Source organism: Notechis scutatus, chromosome 13, assembly GCF_049901735.1.
Source record: "Notechis scutatus isolate UNSWTSFEM ecotype Mainland chromosome 13, rNotScu1.2, whole genome shotgun sequence".
NCBI classification, from domain to species: domain Eukaryota; kingdom Metazoa; phylum Chordata; class Lepidosauria; order Squamata; family Elapidae; genus Notechis; species Notechis scutatus.
In genome coordinates this window covers 8,975,619-9,001,310 of record NC_142021.1, presented here as the reverse complement: position 1 = coordinate 9,001,310, position 25,692 = coordinate 8,975,619, and the positions used below count along the sequence as shown (strand labels likewise).

The 25,692-nt window shown below is 42.0% G+C and overlaps 1 protein-coding gene across 1 annotated transcript in view; it reads right to left on the bottom strand.

Annotated features, from left to right (window-relative positions):
- Positions 1-22,970, bottom strand: part of GALNT9 (polypeptide N-acetylgalactosaminyltransferase 9) — a 114,364-nt gene extending 91,394 nt beyond the window's left edge. Inside the window, exon 1 of the mRNA XM_087942946.1 lies at positions 22,045-22,970. Coding sequence (XP_087799072.1) covers positions 22,045-22,285 — 241 coding nt within the window. The 5' untranslated portion in view covers positions 22,286-22,970. The remainder of the gene's footprint in view (positions 1-22,044) is intronic.
- Positions 22,971-25,692: the final 2,722 nt, after the last annotated feature.

Sequence of the window (25,692 nt, the reverse complement as noted above, 5' to 3'; positions counted from 1 at the left end):
ATCTTAAAAGACAATGAATTATTCATTGTATTTAGAACCAAAGGGTGATTTAATTCTGAGTGCTTATGCAGATGCTAGCTTTGCATCAGAAAGAGACACTAGAAAGTCGACTTCAGGAACAGCCATAATGCTGGGTAATACATTAATAGGCTGGAAGTCAATAAGACAACAGCATATAAGTTTGTCTACTATGGAGGCAGAATTCTCCTGTTTATCATTGTTATGTACAGAGTTAATAATGTATAAACAAATGTTAATTGATATAGGTATAACTGTAGATTATCCTATAATTATACATGAAGATAATCAGGCAGCAATTCAAATGGCCACAAATATTGGAGTAAAAACAAGGAGCAAGCATACAGATCTAAGATACCTAAACGTGAGACAATCTGTAAGAAGTAAGATGATTCAGCTAGAATACTGTATGTCGGAGGACAATTTAGCTGATAATTTTACTAAAGCCCAAGGTGCCAGTAAGCACCAGGAGAGTTGTGAAAAATATGGGATAAGATTGTAAGGTATTATATATTTATTTCACCCAAAAGGGGAGTATGTTAGGTATAACATTGATACCAAATATGGTTTGGGTGAATAAATATATAAAACTTAGATATCATGGTTTAAGTGCTTATCACTTTAAGCACAATGCAGCAGGCAATTAGCCGATTAAGGGTGCGGTTAGAAGTTACAATATAAGGAAGCATTAGAAGCTGGAAAGCTTGCTGACTGTAACTGAGTGCTGACTGTTACTGTGTGCTGCTGCGACTTACTGTGTGCTACTGCGACTAACTGAGATTACTGACTGTGAGTGCCTGTGACTGAACAGTTATTGTTTGCTACTGTTTGCTGATTTACTGCGTAATTCTACTGAATATCCAGCGTTTGTTTCTCTGGAGAGTGAAACCGGAGGAGGAGAAGATATCTTTATCGGCTGATAAAGATATTGCAAGGACTCTTAATTTGGACTATACTAGTGAGTCTTACTGGATGGAAATACTGTGAATGACTTAATGGACTGAATGACAATGCTTAAACTCTAACTGGATTAAAAACTATTTAAACTACAAACAGTGTTTATGTTCAGTGTGTGTATACTCTGGGGCACTTCCACTCTCGTTTGGCTTCCTGGCTTGACTACTGCTGCAATACTCTTCTAGGGGTTAATTCCCAAACCTTAACACATTGCTTCTTGTCCTGCCTTCAGGTGCCTTGGTGAAGAGGTTAACCCCCTCTTCTTTTGTGGTAACTAGCCAGCAACTAAGACTAACCTGAGCACAACCAAGCCCCCACCTGAACAGAACACCCCCCCAGCCAATCAGAACACAGCCAACCCCCAACCAATCAGAACACAGCCAAACCCCCAACCAATGAGAACACACCCCCACCCAATCAGAACACAGCCAAGCCCCCACCCAATCAAGTCACACCCCCACTAGCAGTTAAAAGGAAGAAGCAGCTGCAAGCTCACATTACTCCAAGAAGCACAAAGCCGAAGACACAAACCTGAAGATGATGAATGAGACTTCATTGAAACGTCGCCTAGATAATTCCAATTTTACGCGGGAGAAAACCCGAATAACCAAAGATCCACATACATACATACATACATACATACATACATACATATCCAGCATTATCACTTGCTAAGTGATAAATAGATCCAAAATAATGTAAATTCAAAAGAGAAATAATCAAGATAAAGCAAGACACACTTTCAAAAGCCAACATGAAAGGAGAAAGCAGAAGGCTGATTCCAGGTGATGCTAAAATTGAAACCAGCTAAAGAAAACCTATGGAAAATAAAACAAAAAGAATTAAGAAACCGATCGTAACAAATGTGATTTGTTTTGGAAAGAACTCAAAGGTGTCAGCTTGGTCCTACAGCAGTGGCGGTGATGCAGCAGAATGGAACGGCTGGAAAGTCAAGTATGTCCATCAGCCTGTCCCATTAGATTCAGCAGGGAAGGGATGGACATTGGAGTTAATTCCTGGGCTGGACTGTCTGGTGAGATTGGCAATAAGTGAGTCGACTTTCACCATCCAAAAATAACTGTGGTGGAAGCCATCACAGCCAACACAGTCACTGAGCAAAATGTTTCATTAAAATTTCTCTTTAGGCTTAGTTATGTGCATTTTCAAACTTACAGATGAATGGAGAGATAGACAGACAGACAGACTGACAGAGAGACAAACAGACAGATAGATTGGATGGATGGATGGATGGATGATAGATAGATAGATAGATAGATAGATAGATAGATAGATAGATAGATAGATAGATAGATAGACAGAGAGGGGATGGATGGATGGATGGATGGATGGATGATGCATAGACAGAAAGACAGATGATAGATAGATTAGATGGATATAGATTGATAGACAGACAGACACAGGCAGATAGGGAGAGATGGCTGGCTGACTGGCTGGCTGGCTGGCTGGCTGATACATAGAGCAATAGACAGACAGACAGACAGACAGACAGACAGACAGGCAGACAGACAGACAGGCAGACGAAAACTGTTGGGAATGTATCTGCAACTATATAAATATAATCAGAATTTTGAATGGTCTCAAATTTCCCCAATGCAAACCTCAAACCATTCTTCCAAGGCAAATTTTGAGATAGTATTTTTTCAGGAAGAAAACATGGATAAGTGAAAATAGGAAGCTCTAAAATGGATTCTGTGAATTTAAAGCCACTTTTCCCATGATGGCTTCCTTTTTTTGAGAAAGATTTTATAAACATAATTCCGGCTTCGGTGCAGAAGGAGGAGGCTGATTGGTTTCTAGATTTAGCTGCTTCCATTACCGTAATTCTTTGACAGTACACAGCCACCAACTGATATTACGATCAGCTCCCGATTAAAATTGTGCCTGAGTATATTTATAGAATGAAGAAACCTGTCCTCAGGAAAAGGAGGGTTAAAAAAAATATACACAAACACACAGGTCTTGCTCTTTTCTATAAATATACTTTGCTTCAGAACAAAATGTTAGCAAGTATTTTTCAGATGAGCCAGGTGGCTCTTCAAAGGCAGAAGGAAACGAAATTGTCTCTATTTTCCAGCCAATTAAATCTGGAAAGGAAAAAAAAAGCCGGTTCCAGATTTTGTTCCAGAAAAAAAAAAAACCTGAACTCAGGATGAGTTAGTGAAAATTAATCATCTTGGCCAACTAGAACCCAACCTTGAGTAGCTTCTGAGGATCCTTCTCCTGCCAAAATACAACCCAAGCTTTGAATATTTCCAATTACTGTCGTTGTTTGGTTCACTCTTAGCAATGGTTGGTGAGAAAGTCATGAAAGTAAGTTTCACATACACAACAGTTTCAGGATGCCTTTGTGCGGTGTTTGCCTGGGCCTGTTGTCAACTCATAAAGCATTCCAGTCAGAAAAAAAGTGTAGCCAACTTTTGCCAAAGGTTGCGTATAACTAATGCTGTTCACAGAAGCATGGGACTAACCTCCTTTGGAGTAGTGAGCGGTATAAACTTCATCCAAGGGATCCCTCCTCAATCAATCAGTGCTGCTATATATGGTACTGGAATACAGCATAGAGTTTTGGTCACCACAATTTATAAAAAGAAGTTGAGACTCTGTAAAGAGTCCAAAGAAGAGCAACTGAGATGATAAAGGGGCTGGAGGCTAAAATATATGAAGAACGCGTATTGGGTAGGTCTACCTATGAAAAGAAAGACTAGGGGTGACATGATAGATGTTTCCCAATATTTGTGGGGCTGCCACAAAGAAGAGGGGAGCGTCACCTTATTTTCCAAAGCATCAGAAGGCAAAGCAAGAAACAATGAATGGAAGCTAATCAGGGAGAGAACAACCTAGAATTAAGGAGAAATTTCCTAACCGTGAGAACAATTAACCAGTGGAACGGCTTGCCTCTAAAAGATGTGGGTGCTCCGACACTGGAGGTTTTTAGAAAGAGACTGGACAACCATTTGTCTGAAATGGTATGGGGCTTCCTGCCGGAGCAGGGGGTTAGACTAGAAGACCTCCAAGGTCCCTTCCAATTCTGATGATGATGATGACGTTACAAAGAGTCCACAAACACACTATGTGGACAGAGTTCCTACTAAGTGTATGAACACTGGTTAAACAATGCTGGGAATCAACCCAAGGAATCACTTAAGCTCCCCCTTTAATGATGTTTCATCAAAGAGCATGATTATTCATAAGGATGGATTGATCTTCATGCCATCAAGTGGCCTCAGCAGAATGGAGGAAGTGGGAGAGAGAGAGACATCCGGATGAGGTAAGCAGCATTAAGAGGCAAACCCTGTTCCATTTCTACGTGCCTCTCAACCTCGGACACCCAAGCAACCAAAAACACCCATTGCCAGTGGCTCTCTTTTAAAGTTTAAATCGATAATCTGCTGGTTGCTAGCCAAGCAGGGTTGGGGTTGGAAATAATCTGCATTGATAGAGCTTTGTAGCCAGTTTGGTCTAAGGCACCAAGCTAGAAACCAGGAGATTGTGAGTTCTAGTTCCATCTTAGGCATGAAAGCCAACTGGGTGATTTTAGGCCAATCACCAGGAGATGATGAGCCCTAGTCCCACCTTAACCCTCAAGATTAATGGGGTGACTTTGGGCCAATCACCAGGAGATGATGAGTTCTAGTCCCACTTTAAGCCTAAGGCTAACTGGGTGACCAATCACCAATCACCAGGAGATGATTGAGTTCTAGTCCCGCCTTAAGCCTCAAGGCTAACTGGGTGACTTTGGGCCAATCACCAGGAGAGTTGGGAGTGCTAGTGCCAATCATTTAATTAGGGCATCTATCGGAACCCTGACAGCTAGTCCTTTCTTAGGTTGAAAACCCAGCTGGATGACTTGGGACCAGTCCCTCTCTTTCAGCCCAACCTCACAGGATTGTTGTTGTGAGCCAAATAGGAGGAAGAAGGTGTGTTGAATGTGTTCGCCACCTTAATTTATTTATAATAAAAAAAAGAGGGTAGGATATTTTAAAAAACGCAACTAACTAAATTCCAGTTCATTTTACCGAGAGGCCTCCAAGTAACCAGACAAGATCTTGTCATGACGCATTTTGTGCCAGTACCTGAAGAACTGCACAACGCACAATCACTCAGGAGGTTTGTTTGTCTCAAGTACTCCAGAGAGATGTCACACTGCATTGTTGTCAACTCATTTCTCCGACTGGGTGACTCAAATGTTCCTTTCCGTTAAGAGTAAGACATTAGGTGGTTTCAAGCCTGAGATCTAGGTCTGATATTCACACATTGAAAGGACACCAGGATGCACCCTGGAGTGAAGGTGTTTGGAGCAAGCGTTGCTCCTAACAACCGATCTCTCCTTCCTTGGGGGAAGCTTGTGTTTCCAAAGCTGTGTTCCCTCAACTCTTTAGCCAGTCACTGCACAATTGGAGCTTCCTATTTGTGTAAGGAAGGTGAAGCAAGAACACCGAGGTGCAGATAATAAGGAAGTAAAGCAGCTAGCAAAGCTACCTGCAGGTTCAGCCCTTGCCTGGTTGAGTAGCAAATAATTGTGTGTTATTTGGGGGCTTTTTAGCACAGACTATTATATTAAGCAGTTGGTATTGAGAGAATATCTGTAGCTCAGGGTTGACGTGCTCTGAGTTTGGGAGTCTTGTCGCATACTTTTCATTACCCAACTAAGTAACATTAGCAGTGCTAGAAGGGTATGAGGTTTGGAAGGAGGAGGAGGAGGAAGAAGAAGAGGAGGAGGAAGAGGCGGAGGAGGACTCTGCAGTCCTTGACCCGCTCTGACCTTGGTGATTTTTTTTCAGACATTTCAATACCCAACTAGATAACATCATCAGTTTTAGAAGTAAGGGGAATTTGCTCTCTGTTTATATATTATTGACTTGCCTTGTCAATATAAACCAAATGCAAACCCTTCACCCTTCACCCTTCCAGCAGTGATAGTGTTACCTAGTTCGGTAATGAAATGTCTGCAAGAAAACCACCAAACATAGTGACTATTAAGGCAGTTACATCAGGTACTAGCAAGTATAAATTAATGTCCAGGCTAATTCCTTTATGCAAAACCCACAATTACACTTTACCCCTTGAACCAGAATGTTAATGAGCCAGCCTTCTAGAGAAATGAACTATTTCTATTTTCAATACATTTTCTCTTGCCACCTCTGTGTGCGTGTAAATGTTTGTGTAATTAAATTTCACCGTCATCAGTCCTTTGACTGGAGGAGGAGTGTTTGCTCATTATTATTAGTAGTGTTGTTGTTATATGTGCTACACAACTTCCAACAACTCTGCAGCCAAAAGGGTATTAATTTTGCTTTAACAGCTGACATCAAATAAAGGAGAAATTATTACCTTGCATTAAAGATAAAGATTCAATTTGGAGATTCAACTGGGAGGGATTCAATTAAATATTAATCAAATCAGAAGGTTGGACTGAATTAAATCAGATACTTCTGGATACATTTGGATAATTTAGACACATCTGTGCATGGTCAAAAAGCATTTTTCTTTACGTATTTGGAAGTCTTACTCAAATCTATTTCATAATTTCATTTGGATTATTGAAATTGGATCAATGCAAATATTAAAGCTGGCATCCTTAAAAAATGAAAAAAGTCCAAACCAAACTTAGCTGCACGCTTGAATCAAACCAATGATTTGAAATTGATATTGTCTGATGTAATGGACCTATTGCTTCTTTCTATTTCATGGTTTATAAAATAAGTCGTGCAACGTTAATGGTGAATACAGCTGTCACAATTAGAAAACAGAAGCAGGTTGTCTGCAGGTGTGTTTTGCAAAACTTCCACCACCCAGAACTAAATTGCACTGGGAAATCGTTCTCTGAGCTTTATCATGGATAATAAATACACAGATTAGTCTACAGCTGGTCCATTTCACTTCTGCATGTTAGTTACTCAATCTCTCCCATATCATTTAAACTGGAACCTGCAATTAAACAGACACACATGCACCACAAATGCTCACCGAAAGTCACACCGAAAAATGGGTTTCTCCTCCTTATTCCACTAGCATTCACTAGGTGTCCAACCTCTGCCTTTAAGCATTCTAAAGGTCACCCTCAGCTTATGACCACAGTTGAGCCCAATATTTCTGTTGCTCATGTGTGAAGTGAGTTTTGCCCCATGTCTGGCCACAGTTGTCACAGTGAGTCACTGCAGTTGTTACGTTAATAACATCGTTGTTAAGTGAATCTTGACTTTGTGTGTTGCAAAGGCGGATCGCATGAACCCCCCTGGACACCACAACCATCATAAAGATGAATCAGTTGCCAAGCCTTGGAAGTTTGATCATGTGGCTGTGGAGAGGGTGAAATATAAGTGTGAAAAATGGTCGTAAGTCATTTTAAAGCGCCGTTGTAACTTTGAATGGTCATTAAACAAACTGTTGTAACTTGAGACTACCTGCATTTCATTGCAAAACAGCAAAGCACCAAGTATCTATTTCTATCTATCATCTATCTATCTATCTATCTATCATCTATCTATCTATCTATCTATATCTATATCTATATCTATATCTATATCTATATCTATATCTATATCTATATCTATATCTATCTATCTATCTATCATCTATCTAATAAAGCCAAGTACCACTCATGCATCATCACACAAAACCTCCAGAACCGTAAAGCCTACAAACTTGACATTTGGCACCTATGTTCCTCTTGGCTTCTAGGTGCTCACTAAGAAAGGATTTTTCAAAATGACCATCAGAGCATTAATATTTCCTATATTATTATTATTAACACGCTCTGTGGCTAAGGAGTTCTGCTCCCCCTCCCCACCTGAAAAGAAATCCCTTCCAACTGCCAGTTGTCTCACATTCTGTCACCTCAGTTCTAACTGGCAGACGTTCCAATCCTTCACTCAGGAGCGGCCTGGGGCTCCTAAACATTGGTAAGGTAAAGATAAAGGTTCCCCCGCACATCCGTGCTAATTTTTTCTGGCTCTAGAAGGCGGTGCTCATCTCTGTTTCAAAGCCGAAGAGCCAGCGCTGTCCGAAGACGTCTCTGTGGTCATGTGGACGGCATGACTAAACGCCAAAGGCACACGGAATGCTGTGACTTTCCCATCAAAGATGATCCCTATTTTTCTACTTGCATTTTTTACGTGCTTTCGAAACTGCTAGGTTGGCAGAAGCCGGGACAAATAACGGGAGCTCACTCCGTTATGCGGCGCTAGGGATTCGAACTGCCAACCTTTCTGATTGACAAGCTCCGCGTCTTAGCCACTGAGCCACCGCGTCTCTAAACAACGGTACCTCACCAAAATGTCTACGCCTTCCACCTATGGATTCAAGGCATCGAGAGCGATATTCCCTTATGTGTTTCAATCACCGACCACCACTGAGCCAGCGGATTGTGAACTGAATTTCTCCTGCATGGCCCAATCACAAAGTTTCATCGCGAAGCATAGGTATCCAGCTAGTTTATTATAAATTCACACCAAATGGATTCCATAACCACGGGGGAAACATGAAACGCATAGTTTGTATGTTGCGTGGATGTTGACCTTCTTTTGATCTGTCCACTGGGAATGCTGGTGCAATCCCCTTTCGGGAGAGGGCTGAAGGAAAGGAAAACGAGCAAACATTTGCTTCTTACTCCCGTTCAGCTTCTGATTCAATTTTCTTTGCGGTTGGTATTTACTTAAATCTTTGTTCCCGGCAATTCCGGGAGATGAAAGTGGAGTTCCAAATTAGTGGCCAGAAACTTCGGAAACAGCTTCTCCACATCTTCAGTTGCTCAAAGGGACAGTTGAGATTGAACCGTGATATAAAATGCTCGGCTGGGGCCAATGATAGCCCTTTTCCACACAAAACGCTTCATCAAGGTTAATTCCAGCTGCACCGCTGAGGCCCTAACAGATGTAATAGATACCGTCAGTCCTGAGGACCCTTAATAGGTTAAAGTCACCCGGCCTGCAAATTTCAGCAGCATGATCAGGACCCTGGAGAGCGACTGGTGAGCTTGATCAGAAGCGCCATTCTGCTCCTTTACAGATTATAAACAGAGTTGGAAGGGACCGTGTAGATCATCTAGTCCAACCCCCGCCCAAAAAGGAGACCCTACACCATTTTTGACAGATGGCAGTCCAGTCTCTATTTGAAAGCTTCCAGTGATGAAGCTCCTACAACCTCTGAAAAAAACTTCTGTTCCATTGAATATAGAATACCAGAGTTGGAAGGGACCTTATAGGTCATCTAGTCCAACCCCCTGCCCAAGCAGGAGACCCTACACCATTTCTGACCGATAACAGTCCAGTCTCTTCCTGAAAGCTTCCAGTGATGAAGCTCCACAAAGCTTCATCCCTGGAAGCTTCCACAAAGGGAAGCTGTTCCATTCCAAGCTATTCCCACAATTCTCATCAATAGCGTTCCTGCTTCTAGTATTCTGGGAGTTGGTCCACGTTTTGGAGGTCATCCAGGCTGAGGGAAATTAGGGACTTTGTCTGCTAAACTTGAAGAAGAGAACACTTCGAAGGTTGTACACTCCGAACTTCATCTGAATCCTTTCCTGTTCTGTGTCAGATTCAGATTAGAGGTCCTCCAGATGTGAGGACTTCAATTCCCACAATTCTCAGTGGTAGCATTCCTGGTTGTGGAATTCTGGGAGTTGAACTCCACATTTTGGAGGTCATCCAGGTTGTGGGAAACTACTCCAGGTTCAAAGACGTCATCGCCTACACTTCTTCGCAAGTTTCCAGCGCTCTTCCGTGGAAGTGCGAAAATCCATCCTAGAATTTTCCATCCACAAAATACATTTCACCCAACTTTTTTTCCCCTCCTCCCCTCTTCCTTTCAGCTAAGTGGAACCAGTGGCATGCTACAAAATGCTCTCCTGGCGGTGTGGGATGAATACATCATGCTGGGTTTTTTCTTTCTTTCCCCACTTCCCCCCCAGTCAGGCTGTCACTTAGGAACAGGATTCATTCATCAAGCCTAAAATTACTGCTGTATTTAATCTTCTCAAAGAGAACACAATCGAATTATGATGATGTGCGAAGAACGATAATCTGCCAGCATTTTCAAAAAAAAACCAACAACAACAAACCCACCCGCCAATTTCTTCTCCAAAATGGCTGCCACCCCTAATAGGCCAATGAAGTCTAATAAGAAAGAGACGTGTAGGGCAAGGTGTGAAGCATCTGCATAATAAGAAGATAAAAATTGTCCTCATCTTTTTTTCAGATTGAATGAAATCTAATTACATGCCATATTGATTGTTGTGTATTACTGGAAGAGAAGGCTGGGGGGGGGAAGAGAGAGAGAGAGAAAGGAGGTGTGGAGGGGGGAGAAAGCAATTACAGTAAAATTGCAAGCTGACCCTCTGAATTGCTTTTGGCATTAAAAGAACTGTGCGTGTCCCGGGGAAATGAATCCTTTTATTTTTTCACCCCTAACTCTTCCCGTTAAATTATTGTCTATGCAGTTATCTGCGGAAATCTGTAGAGGAAATCTAGTCAATTATGTCTAGGGGTTGATGTGAACTCATTAGAGGAAAGATTAAGTTCTGTTGAACTCGGTAGGATTGTTTTTGAATAAATGGGCACGCGTTGTGCGGCAGGTGTAACTATAGCTCAATCACACTACCGCTGTGAGTCGCCTTTTCCTTCAAGGGTGTTGAGGAGGTCTACAAGAGCTGTCTATCACACGAGCTGGAAGCTACTCTGGAGGCTGACATGGCTGGGCGTTTGCCAGGGACCAAAGAGTAGCTTTGGTGACCTCTCTTTTGGAAGCCTTGAGCTTCCCACTTTAGAAAGACCCCGACCCACTACTCACATCTATTTTTGAGTCCAAGAAAGTGCCTACCGCCTTTGCTTAGTTGCTGAAGCTGTAAGTTCACTATGCTGGAGTGACATTATAGATAGTGCTTGACTTATGGCTGTAAGTCACGCTGATCATTCAGCGGGTCATCCTGTGACCAACCTGATTTTGCATATATATATATATATTTGGTGGTGGTGGTTGTAAAGCAAACATCATACTCATTAAGAGAACCCATTGTCCACGAAAGAGAGATAGATGATAGATAGCTGATATATAGATATATAGATACTATAGATAGATAGCTGATAGATAGATAGATAGATAGATAGATAGATAGATAGATAGATAGATAGATAGATAGATAGATAGATAGATAGATAGATAGATAGATAGATAGATAGATAGATAGATAGATAGATAGATAGATAGATAGATAGATGATGATAGATAGCATATAGATAGATAGATGATAGATAGATAGCATCATCTATCTGTCTATTGTGGACAATATGAGATAGATAGAGGATAGATAGATATAGAGGATAGACAGAGATGATAGATAGATAGATAGATAGATAGATAGATAGATAGATAGATAGATAGATAGATAGATAGATAGATAGATAGATAGATAGAAAGAAAATGATAGATAGCATATAGATAGGTAGACGATAGATATAGATCTTACATGGGAAAAGACCCGAACACACCTAGACCTACATACCTGTACCGTGAAAATCTACGAAAACAAATACATATATATGTATATGTATATGTATAGTCTAGGTGTGTTCGGTCTTTCTGTGTAGATAAATATCTTGGTAACATTGGCTAGGTCCCACTCACCTTCCTCAGGCTGGTACTTTCGGCCGTGCCAGTGCAAGCAGAAGCCAAAAGCACGAGCCTGAGGATGGCAGTGGACCTCGCTGGAAGATACGCTTAATCTTACATGGGAAAATACCTGAACACACCTAGATCTACATACCTGTACCCGTGAAAATCTACGAAAACAAATATTAAAAAAAAAATCTCCACACCACAAGCCAGGCAAACACCTGGGCACAAACAGATCCCCCCTGATACCTCCAGCTCAAACACACCCCAACCAGGCACCCAGATGAAACCTAGCTTCCTAACAAATGATAGCCATCCATTTACTTGGAGCCAAGCCGCACTAAAAGCCTCCAATACAGCAAACACAATGTTGCCAGCCAATCAAGACACACAAAAAAGCCACAAAGCAGACAGAAGACATAAAACTCCCAACCAATCAGGATGAAGAAAAAACCATTCTGGCACAGCAGTAAGCTAGCCCCAAATTTAAAACTGAAACAACTGTAAAAGTCTGACTCACAGACGAACACAATACAGAAGCCTGATGATGGCAGATGAGATTCTGCCGAAACGTTGCTACAACTTTAAAAGCACAACTATAATGACATGGGAAAATACCCGAACAAAGCTGAATACCATACATGTAAGTACCCGCGAAAACTTAAGAATATATATATATATATATAAAATTAAATTAAATTATTAAATTAAATTAAATTAAATTAAATTAAATTAAATTAAATTAAATTAAATTAAATTAAATTAAATTAAATTATTAAATTAAATTAAATTAAATTAAATTAAATAAATTAAATTAAATCCTGGTTATTGCATGATTTAAATCAAGTTGACCCATATGTGTGAGGGGAACCTTTACCTTTATAGACATTGGAGGAAAGGAAATGTGCAAAAAGAATTCAAGTGATCCATTTCCTTAGCACATCCTTAGATCCCAACTATGTCCTGCATGCCCCCCTCTTCCCCACAATGCCTACATGTCTCATCCCAATGAAACTGGAAGAAGCTACAGGATCTGTTACCATCCTGCTGCCCAGCCTCAGGTGGAAGGAATGCACACATTGGAAGGATGGTTGTTTGAGTCACATAAATAAGCCATGTTTAAACAGCCTTGCTCCCAGAGGTCAAAGCCTGTCATTGTACAATGATCTTGTCATTGCCTTGTGAGTCCCGACTGCAGTCATTCAACTCTTCCCTTTCTATTAAAGGACAAACACAGCGTGATAACCAATAGAGAGGTTGATGAAGTGCACCAGACGGAGCTGTTGTGCAAAAATTCAGGCAGAGTTGAAAAAAGGAAAAAGAAAAAAAAAAAAAACAAGGCAATTTCCGTTGGGTCCATCAGACAACGTGCTTTTCGCCACTCAACCTATCACGTTGATGGCAAGAGCTGACAACAACTCAACAGATTTGTGAAAGGCGAATATTCAAAGAATGTGAGAGACGAGAAATCAATCGGTGTGGCAAAAAATGGTTGGAGGCGCCAATTCAGCCTAGGCAGAGGGTACTCATCAAGAGATATTCCCTTGTTATTATTTTTGTAATATTTTTGTACTTCTTTCCAACAACACAAAAAAAAAATAGCTTGAATTTGGTGGAGTCTCATACAATTCAGCATTCAGTACCAGAACATTTTAAGTTCTACAAACAACCTAGGATCCTCAAGGCAGGCCCAGTAGCAATACTGAGTAAATTTACTCAACAGTAAATCCACATTGTGTTGCGGGGGGGGGGGGAGTTATTTCCAGGTTAGTGAGCAGTTGACAGCATAAACCTCTACAGAAAAATTGAACATTGTTTTATAGAACATAGAATCAAAACTAGGAAGCAACCTTGGAGATCGTCTAGTCCAACTCTCTGCCCAAGACAAGAGTGCCATCCTCATGAAATAATTGTCCAGGCTATTTGAAAACCCTCAGTAACACCCACAAGAGACCCTTCCTCTTTTATCTATATCCATATCCATATCTATCTTATTTCTATATGTATATCTATATTTATTTGTTTTTCTATTTAATTTATATTGCCGCCTATTCGCGCATGGCGACTAGTGGCAGCTTACACAATGTAAAACCATATTTAAAACAAAAAATTGAAAATAAAAAACAATAAAAACTAACAAAAAGAATCAAATAAATTAGTAAAGTACAAAAGAACAAAATTTGAAAAAAAAAAAGAAAAGAAATACAGACTATAGAATAGAATGGAATGGAATGGAATAGAACAGAACAGAATAAGGAATAGAACAGAAAAATGAATAGAATAAATAGAATAGAATAGAATAAGGAATAAAATAGAACAGAACAGAACAGAACAGAATAAGGAATAGAATAGAATAGAATAGAATAGAATAGAATAGAACAGAATAGAACAGAATAGAACAGAATAAGGAATAGAATAGAAAAATGAATAGAACAGAACAGAATAAGGAATAGAATAGAATAAGCAATAGAATAGAATAGAATAGAATAGAATAGAACAGAACAGAACAGAATAGAATTCTTTATTGGCCAAGTGTGATTGGACACACAGGGAATTTGTCTTTGGTGCAAATGCTCTCAGTGTACATAAAAGAAAAGATACATTTGTCAAGAGTCTATATCTATATCCATATCTATATCTATATCTATCTATAAAACATTTTTCGTTATTATTCATCACATTTCCAATTTCATCATAGTATACATCCTGGTTATAACTATTATTCTCATAGTCATACAGTATAGTCTCTTTTGACTAGTGTTGTATATCATAATTATAACTATTATTTTCCTACCGATACGATATCCTAATACGATATTACATTTATCATTCTATAAACTTTAAATTATATTCACATACAGTCCGATAGTGGTATTGCTTACATTGTGTATTCTTACATATTTCTATATATTTGTATTATTTCTATTTTGCTAATCTTCTTTCATTGTTAAGTACTAATCTCTGCACCTGTTACACATTTATACAATACATCCCATGTTAAGTAGTATTCTGTTTCCTCTGTTTACTGCACGAGTCAAAAAGGGGGCTGTGAAAATATTTACAGACCCCTCACATCCTGGACATTCAACTCCTTCCCTCAAAATGACGCTATAGAGCCCTGCACACCAAAACAACTAGACACAAGGACAGTTTCCCCCCGAAAGCCATCACTCTGCTAAACAAATAATTCCCTCAATCCTGTTCAACTATTACAAAGTCTGCACTACTATTACTATCAATCTTCTCATCACTGCTTATCACCCATCCCCTCCCACTTGTGACTGTATGACTGTAACTTTGTCGCTTGTATCCTTACGATTTATATTGACTGTTTCCTGGTATGATTTGATTGCTTATTGTACCCTATGTCTATCATTAAGTGTTGTACTTTATGATTCTCGACTCCTGACAAATGTATCTTTTCTTTTATGTATATATTGAGAGTATTTACACCAAGACAAATTCCTTGTGTGTCCAATCACACTTGGCCAATAAAAGAATTCTGTTCTATTCTATTCTATTCTATTCTATTCTATTCTATTCTATTCTATTCTATTCTATTCTATTCTATTCTCATGTCATTCCCTATTCTATTCTATTCTCATTTCGTTCTCTTCTCTTCTCTTCTCATTTCATTCTCTCTTCTATTCTATTCTATTCTATTCTATTCTATTCTATTCTATTCTATTCTATTCTATTCTATTCTATTCTATTCTATTCTATTCTTTGTCCTTAAGTTCCATTGTTAGCCTGTCCAATTTGGCACATTCTAATTTTTTTTTATTAGCTTCTCATCTGTGGGTATACTTTCATTTTTCCAAATGTTGTGCATATGTGATTCTAGCTGCTGTTATTATGTGTATGATTAAATATGTGAATATTTCCTGGGTATTATCGGCGCTTCCTTCCTCTTGATCCCACTAGACTAGATGGATTTCTTTAGGAGAGGGGACTTGTAACATTGCTTGTCTCCCCACTCTGGTGGGTTGGGTAGATGACATGACTGCAGTGTTCCAATATCTCAGGGGCTGCCCCAAAGAAGAGGGAGTCAAGCTATTCTCCAAAGTACCTCCAGGTAGGAAAAGAAGCAAAGGATGGAAACTAATGAAGGAGAGAAGCAACCTGGACTTCAGGAGGAATTTCTTGACAGTGAGAGCAATTAATCAGTGGAACGACTGGCCTTCAGAAGTTGTGGCTGCTCCAATACTAGAGATTCTTAACAAGAGACTGGCCAGCCATTTGTCCAGAATGGTATAGGACCATGATGGCGAACCATGGCACGCATGCTGGAAATGGCATGCAGAGCCACCTCTCCAGGCACACCAGCCATCACCCGTAGCTCTTCCAGGTTCCAGTACATACTGGCCAGCCTGTCTTCATGTGCGTGGGAGCACCAGAAACCAGAAAAGCAGCTCGCAGCGCACACACGTGCACCAGCCACCTAGTGTTCTAGTTTCTAATGCACATGCACACGCGAAGCTCCGCTGGCCAGTGTGCATGTATGTTAGAAATTCAGCTGGCCAGCTGGTCTTCACATGCATGCGCATTGGAAGCGAAAAGACCAGGGAGTTGCTTTTCCAGTTTTTGGTGCATGCGTGTATTTCAGCACTCGGTGCCAAAAAGGTTAACCATGTATAGAATCTCCTGCTTGAGTCCAGGATTGGACTAGAAGATCTCCATGGTCCCTTCCAGCCTTTTAATTCTGTGTTCTAGAAAGCAAAGTTCCACCCTTCTTTAGAGGTTTGTGCTGTCAAGTTGTTCGCTAATCAGGAAATAGCTCCCTCTCAACACAGGAGATTTACTGTTATTCTGATGAGACTAGGAAATGATGACCCTGTACAAATAACCTGGTCTCAGATCACGTAGGGTTTCGAAGGTGACAAACCAGCATCTTGAATCAGACCTGGAGGCAAATTGTCAGCCAATGCAGATTCCCCCCAGGAGAATATGCAAAAGGAGTATGGTGGAATCTTAGCCATCTCCTTTTATTATATTTTGGTTTTTTTTTTTATGCTTCAAAAGAGTTAGGGTGACCAAAAGGAGAATATTTGTAGCTCAGGGTTGGAATGATTGGTCCTTAACCCAAATTACATTAACCAAATTAAGTAACATCATCAATGCTAGATTAACATCACTCGTTTGGGCAATGAAACATCTGCAAGAAAACCACCAAGCTCAGAGAGCACCAAGGACTGCAGAGTTCTCCTCCTCCTCCTCCTCCTCCTCCTCCTCCTCCTCCTCCTCCTCCTCCTCCTCCTCCTCCTCCTCCTCCTCCTCCTCCTCCTCCTCCTCCTCCTCCTCCTCCTCCTCCTCCTCCTCCTCCTCCTCCTCCTCCTCCTTCCTTCCTTCCTTCCTTCCTTCCTTCCTTCCTCCTTCTCCTCTGCGCACACGCCACTCCCTTCTAATACTGATGATGTTACCTAGTTCAGGTAATGAAACATCTGCAAGAAAACCACCAAGCTCAGAGGATGAGAGAGAACAATATGGAGGAACCGTCTCAGCTTTCTGCAGATCCAGAAATTAGGAACGGGGAGATTTGAAGTGTGAACATTTAGAAACATAGAGGCAATGTGCCAAACAGCTCAACTTTTTCTGCAGGGTCTCTAAACTAGACATTTCTCGCCAGTCTGCAAATTACTTCCAAACAATATCAATCAAGCCTGTTTCCATTAGAAATCTGCTTACACGGAGGGGGAAAAAATACTGTATGCTTTATTTGTTTATCCTAAAACCTTTTTAATATATTTGTTGGAGGCAGAGGGAAAAATAAATTAAGGGGAAGAGAGGGGGAAAATTGGGGGAGGGGGACTGTTTATATTTGGTTTATATATCATTCTTTTTCAACTGCTGAGGAATTTTTACAACTTCTCCCTTTTTTTTACTCCTCATTGAGGGAACTAACTTAAGAATGAGCGATTTGCCTCAAGGTTCTTCAGTGAATCTGTGTCGAAGAGTTTAAATCTCCCAACAATAAAAACAATCGCCTGAGGTTAACAAACATAATTTAGGGGGAAACGTATTCTGTCTTTTTTTTTTTTTTTAATCTTCCCTTGCCGTTCCAACCTCGTTCCATTGCTCAGGGGTAGTTTGCAGCAATTAAAAACAAAAATAAAAAAATAAAATAAAGCAAGGGTATGAAAATGAGAAACAAGCTTAGGAGGAAAAAAATATATCAGCTAAAAAACAAAGGAGCAAGGAAGGGGAAATCACAGGCCCAACAAGAGGAAAGCAAATACAAATAAGTAAGGCCTTGTCTTATGACCAGAACCTCTGTGGCTAAGCAAGACATTGGTTAAGTGAGTCTTGCCTCATTTTACAACCTCGCTTGCCACATCTGTGAAGCGGTTGTTAAGTTAGTCACACAGTGGTTATGCGAATCTGGCAAACCCCCCTCCTTGACTTCGCTGGTCAGGAGGTTGCAAAAGGGGGAATCACTGCAAACCATCGTAAATATGAGTCGCTGAAGCCAAGCGTCTGAATTTGGATTACGTGACCTGGAGAAGGCTACAACGGTTGTAAAGGGGAAAAACATTCCTAACCTATAATTCTCCAAATGTTAAGAATTCAACTTCCAGGGTCTACAACAAGAGAATAAAGAGCTGTGGTGGCACAGTGGTTAGAATGCAGTAATACAGGCTACTCCTGCTGACTGCCAGCAGTTTGGCAATTTGAGTCTCACCAGCTCAAGGGTGACTCAGCCTTCCATCCTTCCGAGGTGGGTAAAATGAGGACCCAGATGGTTGGGGACAAATGGCTGATTCTGTAAACCACTTAGAGAGGGCTGTAAAAGCACTGTGAAGCGTGTATAAGTCTAAGTGCTATTGCTCTTCCTTCCTTCCTTCCTTCCTTCCTTCCTTCCTTCCTTCCTTCCTTCCTTCCTTCCTTCCTTCCTTCCTTCTTTTGCACAGTGGTTAGAATGCAGTATTGCAGGCTAACTTTGCCCACTGCCAGCAGTTCGATCCTGACCGGCTCAAGGTTGACTCAGCCTTCCCTCCTTCCGAGGTCAGTAAAACGATTGTTGGGGGCAAGATGCTGACTCTGTTAAATCACTGAGAGAGGGCTGGAAAGCACTAGGAAGTGGTATATAAGTCTTAAGTGCTATTGCTATAAGCCGCAGACCATTGATAGGTTTTCAAATTTTGCATGCAAAACCAGCCTCCTTCAGTCCGCGCAATAAAACCTCTCCATGGAACCGGTCCCTGTTCTAAAGGGATGCTGGAAGGCATCTCGTGATTCAGTTATTAAAAGGAGCATGGCTTAAACGTTTCAGTCCAGGTTGTTTTTTTTTTTTTTTCCATTTGGGTGGGAATTTAGGACCGTGGGATACAAACTTTTTCTGGACCAAAAAGATTTCATTATTTCACATGGGAAGTGAATGCAACTGCAGAGATAACAGAATATTCTGTCCAATATTCTTAAGACTTTCCCCATTAAGGTAAAGGTTCCCCTCGCACATGTGTGCTACTCATTTCCGGCTCCAGGGGGCAGTGCTCATCTCCGTTACAAAGCCGAAGAGCCAGTGCCATCCGAAGACGTCTCCGTGGCCATGTGGCTGGCATGACTAAATGCCGAAGGCGCATGGAACGCTGTTCCCTTCCCACCAAAGATGGTTCCTATTTTTGTACTTGCATTTTTTTACATGCTTTCGAACCTCTAGGTTGGCAGAAGCTGAGACAAAGAATGGGAGCTCACTCCGTTAGGCAGCGCTAGGGATTCGAACCGCCGAACTGCCAACCTTTCTGATTGACAAGCTCAGCGACTTAGCCATTGAGCCACTGTGTTTCCCCATTACTAACTCAATAATCCTTCCCGCCGTACCCATCATTTAGAAACCATCAAACCTACCTTGCAAAACCTATTCAATAAACCGATTTTTTGTGGTCAATCAGAAAGGGACTGAAGCAAGCTAGCAACTGAATGGCAAGAGAAATCCACCTGTACAGCACTGAGTCCCCCAGAAATAGGAGAGGGGCCAATTATTCATTGGTGATGATTACCTGTTTGAGATATTCCTCCATTTTATGTCTGACCCAACTGTGACATGAGCAGCTCCGATGCTCCCAGTTCTCATTTAAATCGGTGTGCTTTACACAGCCCTACACCAGTTTAACTGTGACTAAACCTGAAGTAGGATGCTTTGATTATAAATACCTCTCAAACTTTTGCAAAGTATCACTGAAGTATGTCCCAAAGGTGCTTTTTTCAAGAGGCAACTGGACTTCATTTTTCTTTGAACGTTTCAACTGCTCGCTTCTCACCCAAGTGCGAATGGATTGAAAGAGGGGAGTCAAAGTGGCCATTGGTGTTAAAATTGAACAGCTCTCCCTTAACAGAGGAGGAGGGATACAACATCATATATCCCCAGTCCACAACACAGTCCTTTCAGCAGTTCCAAGAAGACTCCACACCCATTTGCACTGCTCAGGTGATCCTGAGGACACAGATAAACCTCCAAGTGGCCTCAATGGCTCTCTAGAAAGAATGCAAATGACCGGCTGTCTGCAAGGAACATAAATCCTTCCATTTCCCACCATCCAGTCAGAGCTGAAGAAGCTTCTTGGACGAGAAGTGAAACAACCTCAAAGAAAAACAAGAAAGTCCAGTTGCCTCTTGAAAAAAAGCACCTTTGGAACAACTATGACCTGGATGGCTGAGAATCTCCACAGACATCATTAAAATATTGTGTGTCCTAGGTTTTTATATTGAACTGTAAAATCAAATGCTCCTATCCGATAGTGGACATTTTGAAAAAAAAAAAAGAGTAGGACCAATATAATCAGATTGGATCAGCTTGATTTAAACCATGCAATAACCAGGATTTAATTTATATACATCAAATTAGTTTTTATTATTAAACACCCTCTTCCAGGTAGCGTAAGAGGAGGGGTGACAGAATAAGAAACTGGAAAATCTTACATCTGCCCTCATGAGAATTAGGAACAGCAGTGGTAGCTAATAGGTTAAAGAAATGCTGAAGAACAGCAGAAACCAGGATAATTTTACCGCTAATATAGCAGTCCAGCCTGTTCCTGTTAATCCAGTTTTAGAACTTGAAAAGTGCTTTACAGCATTCATTGGCTCTGGGTACACAATAGAAAGGACACTGTTAGTCATTTTATTTTTTTAAAGGTGGCTTCAGAATTAAATATCTCTTCCTTTTCTTTTACTGGGCCTCAGTTCAAGCAATTTGGGCAAAGGGTCCACCCACAATGGACCCTGGTTTTTGCAGGCATCTCCAACTTCTTAATGATGACCAGCTGTTTTCACACACAGCTCTTTTCATCTCATAGCATCAAACCACCAACTAAGACTGTGTGAAGGAGCTGCCACAAAGTAATCCTACTGCATTGCTTCAAACAGATGGGTTGTTTCTGGTGTTGGCAAAAGAACTGTAAATACCAAGGAGCAGCTGGCATGGAGTCACTTTGAGGGAAGGGACTTTAGCCAAAATTTGTATCCTCCTTTTTCCGCTCCCTATGGCTTGGCTTCTTCAGCCAAACATCAAGGCAATGGTTCCTCAGTCAAGCACATCATTGTCCCAACAAGAAATGTTCTACCTTTATTTCACCACCAACCACCGATCAGATGAGCCTGGATGGTATGGCACCACGCCCAAATCAAATGGTTCCATCCTTTCCCTGGTATCTTCCACCACCAAAGGAAGGTGCCCTTATCAATGGCATAAGACAGCCTGTCTACACAACTTCACAATACAGGATCTCAGTATCTTCCCTTCTCCAAACATGCTCTCAATTTTGCAAATTGAGTTCATCCAGAAGTGCACAGTCCATGCAATGAGAAATTAAGGAGTGCACCTTTACGTACAAGCCCATTTTACAGAGAGGAAATGAAGGCTGGGAAAGTTACACCAGGTGAGGCCACCAAAAAACATGACCTAGTAAGGTGTGAGGAGCCGGCCACAGATTTTTGAACTGTAACTCTAGTCTTCTGGCCAAATTGAAGGAAAGCCTCCTTGGAACAAACTGAGATTGTAAAATAAAACCTGCTGATGTAGACTGGCTGCACACAGTTTGAGTTGTGTTGGTTATCCAGATCGTTCGCAGGGGCATTTAAAAATAACTGATAGTAAGTCTGAACTACGGCATTAGCTCCAACTTAGCTCCTCTTGTTAAAAGTTTAGCACCAGCTCAACATGGAATTCCAGAATAAATAATGCTCAAGAAAGGACATTATTCCCTTGTTTTAATCCACTTTTGCTCAATCTTGATAAAGACAGTGACTGGATAGAAGATATTACAGTCTGTCCCAAGCTTTAGAAAACTCCGCAGTGTCTAAGAAGCGTATGATCACCATGTCTCTGACTCACATTTTTGTACCTTTAGCAAGCTATTAGACAGCACTATTCAACAATCAAATGTTCCCTCCCCCACAAAAAAATTTGCTCAGTCAACTGCCCCGATGCTCCCCTCCCTTCCTCACCATTGAGTTGGTTGTACACCACTTCCTCCAGATGATCCAACCGTTGCAGGATGGCTTCCCTGTCCAGCAGGGCTCCCACTTTGGCATTCCTTCCCCTCATCCGTCGGTCAGCGCTCCGGACGATCTGCACCAGCTCCTGGGAGCGGTCCTGGATCCTGCAGTAGACCGAGAAGAGGATGATGCCCACGAAAACCAAGATGTTCACCGTCAATAAAGTTTTGATTTTCCTGGCAACCGCCATGGAAGCTGCTGGGTCGAGAAGGCGTCAAGGCATGGCAGCTCCGGGAGCTGCAGCAGCATCGAAGGCAAGCAGTCCCTGCCTGGCCGGATGGTGGAAGGAAGGAAGGACTGAGGGGAAGGGAGCTGGTGGGGGGTGGGGGAGAGGAAGAAGGCAGTAGGAAGTCCTGAGATACCCCCCTTCCCACGACTTCTGGATGCGAGAGAGGAAGGGGGCAGCCCAAGGCGAGTCAATGCATTGCCGGCGACAAGGAGCTGTCCGTTTCAGCACCACGGCGTTCCACGCAGGCACCGCTGGACCGCCTTCTCCTTCGGCGTCTGTTTCTCAGCCCAGAAGGGACCCCCGCGTCTCTCTCTTGGAGGCTCTACAAAGGGGAAGGGGCTGAGGATGGGGAGGGGAGGGGTGAGGCACGCCCGGGCGGGGTAGGGAAGGGAGGGGGGGCAGCCAGAAGCAAGGACACAGCGCCGACGCAGGCCAGCCAGCTTGGGCAGAAGCCAACGGAGGGAGAGAAGGTGAACGGGATGCGCCCACAGCTGGAAGGAGTGTCAGGGTTGGGGAGTGGGGAGGGGGGGGCGTCGGCGAAGGTGAGGAGGGGATGCGATCCTGCGCGATGGTTGCCTGCCTGCCTGCCCGCCCGCCCGCCTCCCCTTGCGCGCGTCCTTGCACGCCTGCGTGCGCGGTTGTAATCGGCTCGGTTGCTGGCCCTCGCTGCCTCGCTCCCCGCGCACAGCGCAGGGGCGAAGTCACGTGGTATATTGGATAGGTTGGAGGGGAGGAGAAGAAGGGAGGAAAAGGGGGGACGAAGGAGGAAACTCTCCTGCATTCGCGCGGCCTCGCCAAGGGATCGGCTCCCTTGCGGGCTGGGGGGAATCTCTCCATCCTGCCCTCCTCCCCCTCCAAGAGGGAGGTGGAACGGCGCCGTGGGCTTATCTCCCCCCGAAATGTTTTTGCCCGTCCGAGTGGGGAAGTGGGTATCCCCTTCTCGCCCGTGCCAGCCCACGATACCAACAGCTATGCCTCTCCAAGCACCAAGCCTCTTAGCATGCAAAGGGTATTTCTCCCTCTGCCAATGCTACGAACCATCTCTGATTCCATTCTGCAGAGGCAGAATTGATGGCTAGCATCACTCTAGGGTTGCAGCGTCTGGGTTGAATTGGGTGGCACAAAACCCTGGTCAGGTGCTTGATTGGCCCTGGATATTAAACATCTTTTCTTCGGACAAATCCTCTGTCTCCAAAAGCTACATCCACAGCCCCCTTTTAGAATTTATTTATTTTCTTTTTTTTGCAAAGCTTTCCAACATCTGAGATCCTGCTAAGTCTCCTGCAGGCTCCCGACTGAATTGATGCTTTGTGGCATTCCGGTGCTTAATGGGAAGTGGGGCAAGGTAACTGTGCCGTGTGTGAATGCCACAAACCAGTCAGCAGTTTTGGGTTGCTTTGGGTTCAGCTGACCCTCCTGGTCAGCCACGAAAGATGGATTGTGAACCTTCTCTGGCAGCTGTCATCAGAGAGAGGAAATCCTAAACCAGCGCAGAGGAAACTGGAGCAGCTCTAGGAACTCTTTTTCTGTGGGTGACATTTCACTCCTCTTGGGTATATAATAAGATCTGGAACAGGGGAAGAATGGGATTGGTGGTTGGTAAGCCTTCCTTGAGTGGGGCCACCAGAAAATTCTGTACATTTTTTTCTTCAATTTCTTTTTTTTAAAACGGAAGTGAAAGTCATAAAAAGGGCCATTAGGAGTTTAACTGGGGGAAATATGTGATTATGTGCTTTTGGCAAAGTAATTTTTTCAAACTAGGTCAGGGGTTTTCAAACTTGACAGCTTTAAGACTTGTGGACTTGAACTCCCAGAATTCCTCCTCCAGTCATGTTAGCTCAGGAATTCTGGGAGTTGAAGTCCACAAGTCTTACACGTGAACTAGGTCAAGAATATCACCTATTACAGCCATAGATTAGTACAGAGAGAATGGCTACATTCAGAGATTCCACTAAGCCATCATGGAATCCTGTGGCTTCCCTGATCTATTATTTCTTTCTTAATCAAAATATCAGGCACTTTTGATCATTTTTTTTGATACCCACCATTTTGTTTATACCCATCATGTTTGATAGCCGCACAACTTTATCAAAAACTGCCTGACCACTCAACCCAGTATAGAACAACCAAACACAAGCAATGAAAAGGTTAACACTATCAAAACGTCTCAGAAACAACCAGAAGACAAATTACATCCATGTGGCATCATTGTAGCACACAACCCAACTAAAGCCTCCCAAAACATCTTAAGTAAACCAAAAGACCCAGTAAACCCAGAAGAAGAAGAAGAAAAATGAGAATCTTCTCCAATGTACAGTGTAAGGACTGTAATGGTCACTACATAGGACAGTAGTCAGAAGGCACGATGAAACTATTTTAATCTTATATAAGACATGGACAGGGTCGATCATAGTTTCATCTGGGAAAATGTGAGCATCTTAAATCAGGCAAAATCCAAAAAACGCTGTAGATGTCTTGAAAAACTGGGCATTCAGACGAATCAGTCATCAATAGGCACATAGAGATAAAACCACATTTACAAACCATTCAAAACAGACAATGAAAGGGCCAAGAAGGAAACAAAAAAGGCCAGAACACGTCTTCTCCAGCAGCCTACACCCAGATAAGCAGGGATTAACACCAGCCAAACAATCAAGCAGAAAGCAATATTCTAATCAACCAAGGATAAACCCAGACCGCACTAACCACTGCAAGGGAAGGTAAACAGGGAGCTAGACCCACACTAATGATGTTACCTAGTCAGGTAATGAAATGTCGGCAAGCAAATAACGAAGCTCAGGAAGCACTAAGGACTCCACAATTAACATATTGTATGACTTGGATTATTGCAATTTGTTTGTTTGTTTGTTTGTTTTGTTCAATCACATCCAATTTTTGGAGACTGTCTGGAGTAGTCCCTGCAGTTTTCTTGGTCAGGTTTTTCAGAAGTGGTTTTTCAGAAGTAGTTTGCCATGGCCTCCTTCCTAGGGCTAAGAGAGAGTGACCGGCCCAAGGTCAGCCAGCTGGCTTTGTAACTAAAGTGGGAATAGAACTCACACTCTCCTAGTTTTTAGCTTAATGCCTTAGCTACTACACTAAGCTCTCTCTCTCTCTCTCTCTTTCAATATATGATAGATAGATAGATAGATAGATAGATAGATAGATAGATAGATAGATAGATAGATAGATAGATAGATATAAGAAAAGATAGATTAAATACATAGATTAGATAGGTAGGTAGGTAGGTAGATAGATAGATAGATAGATAGATAGATAGATAGATAGATAGATAGATAGGATAAATAGGATAGATAGACAGACAGATAGATAGATATAAGAAAAGATAGATTAAATAGATAGATTAGATA